This window comes from Propithecus coquereli, unplaced genomic scaffold (assembly GCF_000956105.1).
Source record: "Propithecus coquereli isolate 6110/MARCELLA unplaced genomic scaffold, Pcoq_1.0 Scaffold81, whole genome shotgun sequence".
NCBI classification, from domain to species: domain Eukaryota; kingdom Metazoa; phylum Chordata; class Mammalia; order Primates; family Indriidae; genus Propithecus; species Propithecus coquereli.
This window is the reverse complement of record NW_012154285.1, coordinates 4115028-4118247: the sequence shown is the minus strand read 5'-3', so window position 1 is coordinate 4118247 and position 3220 is coordinate 4115028. Positions and strand designations below refer to the sequence as shown.

The 3220-nt window shown below is 40.0% G+C and overlaps 1 protein-coding gene across 1 annotated transcript in view; it reads left to right on the top strand.

Moving 5' to 3' along the window:
• Window positions 1-3220, top strand: part of KNTC1 (kinetochore associated 1) — a 68531-nt gene that overhangs the window by 18363 nt on the left and 46948 nt on the right. Inside the window, exons 6-9 of the mRNA XM_012663407.1 lie at window positions 62-127; window positions 217-292; window positions 2418-2543; window positions 2633-2722. Coding sequence (XP_012518861.1) covers window positions 62-127; window positions 217-292; window positions 2418-2543; window positions 2633-2722 — 358 coding nt within the window. The remainder of the gene's footprint in view (window positions 1-61; window positions 128-216; window positions 293-2417; window positions 2544-2632; window positions 2723-3220) is intronic.

The following is a 3220-nucleotide window of genomic DNA, read 5'->3' as shown; positions in this document are numbered from 1 at the left end:
CAGCTCAGTTGAAATTTACTTATTAAATGAGTACATTTATAGTAAAAACTTTTTTTTTCAGACTATCTGAAGACTCGGTCTCTGTTTTAGTAGTCAGATGTCTTACAGAAGCTTTACCAGAAAACAGGTAACTTCTCATTGTCTCTTAAGCCTTACCTCTTAATGAAAAACTTAAATTCCTTGGTTAATAATGAAATTTCTTTTCCAACTTGCCAGATTGAGTCGGTTACTTCACAAACACAGATTTGCTGAAGCTGAGAGCTTTGCTATTCAGTTTGGACTGGATGTTGAGGTAATCATTCATGTATTAATATTCATTTGTTCATTGAACAGGCATTCCTTGATGTCTTAGAGGCTGAGAAGACAGACATGTAAAACATAATTGGAATTTAGTGTGATTAGGCCTGTGATTAAGGTGGGACCCCAGTAAAAATGGCATTGAAAGGAGAGAGTGACCCGTAGTGGTGTGGAAAGATGTCATTGAGGAGGTAATTTTCATGTCAGATCTTGAAAGTGTTCCAGATATCCAGGGAGAGGACGGGAAGTCTGGATATAAAGACAGCGTGAATAAGTGAGGGAGATCTGTGGTGCTTCCAGGAGCTCCTAGTAATTAGGTAGGAGTAGAGTGCAGGTTATATATGGGCAGTGGAGCAAAAGGGATAATGAGGCAAAAGTGGGGACCAGGCTGTAGGGCCTCGTGTGCACTGCAGAGGATTGAGATTTAATTCTGCAGGTGATGGGGAGCTACCCAAAGTTTTAAGCAGGAGAGTGTCTTGATTAGGTTGTCATTTTGGAAAGATGGAGAATTGTTTTGAAAATGATAAACCTAGAGGTGCGATTATCAATTGGGATACTAAACAGCTTAGCTTTCTCTGGGAGACCTGAGCCAGTGCCATTGATGGAGATGTAGGAGAGAAAAAGAGGAATATAGGCGGTAGAGTCAGCGGGACTTAGTAATCAAACGGAGGGAGGGAAGGAGACTTAAGGTTTACTAGCAGGACTCTGGCTCAGCACACATGTTGAATGTTGGTGGCATGACCTAAAATGAGAAATGTGTGTGGAAGAGCAGGTTAGGGGTAAAAGATGAAAAGTTCTTTATGAAAATCGGATATGAGCCTGCTGTGGTGTGCACCTGTAGTCCCAGCTACCTCGGAGACTGAGGCGGGAGCATCATTTGAGCCCAGGAGTTTGAGGTTGTAGTGTGCCATGATCGTGCCTGTGAATAGCCACTGCACTCCAGCCTGGGCAAGATAGTGAGACCCCATCTCTAAATTTAAAAAATTGGTTATGAAGGATCTAGTGAAATAGGGATGCCTGGTAAGTAGTTGGGAAGTGGCCTGAGCTGATCCTAGAATTAGGTACTCCAGAGGAATGGCTCAGACCACTGTGGTAGAATGTGGAGAGTGAAAAGAGATAGCAGGATGTGATCCAGGGGGCAATAGCACATGGGGCTGTACATATTTGGAAGAAATAAAAGAGGAAAACCACAAGACTATACGATTATGGAAGCCAAGGAAAGAGAAACTTTTAAGTTTAGTTGAGGATGATTAGCAGTTTCAAATACTATGGAGAAGATCGGGTATAAATGCTGAAAGATGTCTGGAGGATTTGGCAATTAGGAGGTTGTTGATATCCTTTGAAAAGTCAGTTTCCTGGGAAGTGATGAAAGAGAAAGCCTGATTGTAGTTGATTAAAGAATTAATATTTATTAATACTAAATGGGTGGTGGGTACTCACATATTTGTTTTAAAAATATAATGTTTTAAAACATGCAGAATAATTCTGAGTATTGTTTAGAAATGTATATGTGTTAAGATATAAAGAAATTAGTGGAATAATAATGGATACTTCTGGCTGGGGGAAAAACAATGATTTATTTGGGAGGACAAAAAAGAGTCTTAAACTATATTGGTATAATAATATGCTTTATTTTTTAAGTGAAAGTTGATGAATACATGAATATTTGTCACATTATTTTTGTGACACTTTTTTTTCACAAAAAAGACCCCTTGCTCTGTTGCCCAGGGTGGAGTGCAGTGGCGTCATCATAGCTCACTGCAACGTCAAATTCCTGGGCTCAGGTGATCCTCCCACCTCAGCCTCCTCAGTAGCTGGGACTACAGGCCCGGGCCACTGCACCGCTAATTTTTCTATTTTCAGTAGAGATGAGGTCTCGCTCTTGCTTAGGCTGGCCTCAAACTCCTGAGCTCAAGCCATCCTCCTGCCTCAGCCTGCCAGAGTGCTAGGATTACAGGCGTGAGCTAACCTGGCCCAGCCCCTTCTCTAAACCTTATTCCTGGACCACATGAGGATTCACCTTTTTTTCATAATAGCTTATCTCACGAAGCTGCTGTGAGAATAAGTTGTCTTCTGGTACTGTCATACTTCAAGTCACTTGTGGCATGTTTATATTGCAGCTTGTTTACAAGGTAAAATCAAATGATATATTGGAGAAACTAGCTTTGAGTTCTGTGGACACCAGTGAGCAAACCGAATGGCAAAAACTTGTAGATGAAGCTAAGGAAAATCTACATAAAATCCAGGTATGTTTCCCTGTCACATACTAGAGTATTCGGATTGATGTGTTGATGAATGTTAGGTTGCCTTACTCTGTCTGGCATTTCTGAAACAGGACGATGAATTTGTGGTGAATTACTGTTTGAAGGCTCAGTGGATAACCTATGAAACCACTCAGGAAATGCTCAATTATGCCAAAACCAGGGTAAGTTGGGGTTTTTTTGTTTGTTTTTTTTAAGAGAGAATTTGCTTTAATCATTCATAATCCTACCACTCCAAATACATTTTTTCCTCCAATTCTCTTCTCTATGTGTACCATTAAAAAAAATTTTTCATAGTAGCTTTATTGAGCTAATTCACATCCCATACAATTCACCCATTTAAAGTGTACAGAGGCAGAAGGATTGCTTGAGCCCAGGAGTTTGAGTCCAGCCTGGGCAATATATCGAGACCCTTTGTCTAAAAAAGTAAATAAATAAAATACAGTTCAGTGGTTTTTAGCATATTCACTGAGTTGTGCAACTATCACCACAATCAATTTTAGAACATTTTCATCATCTCAGAAAGAAACCCCATACCCATAAAGTCACTCCCTCTTTCCCCCAGGCAACCATTAATCTACTTCCTGTCTCTGTAGAATTGCCTGTTCTGGACATTTCAAATAAATGGAGTCACATGATATGTGTCTTTTTTTTTTTTTTTT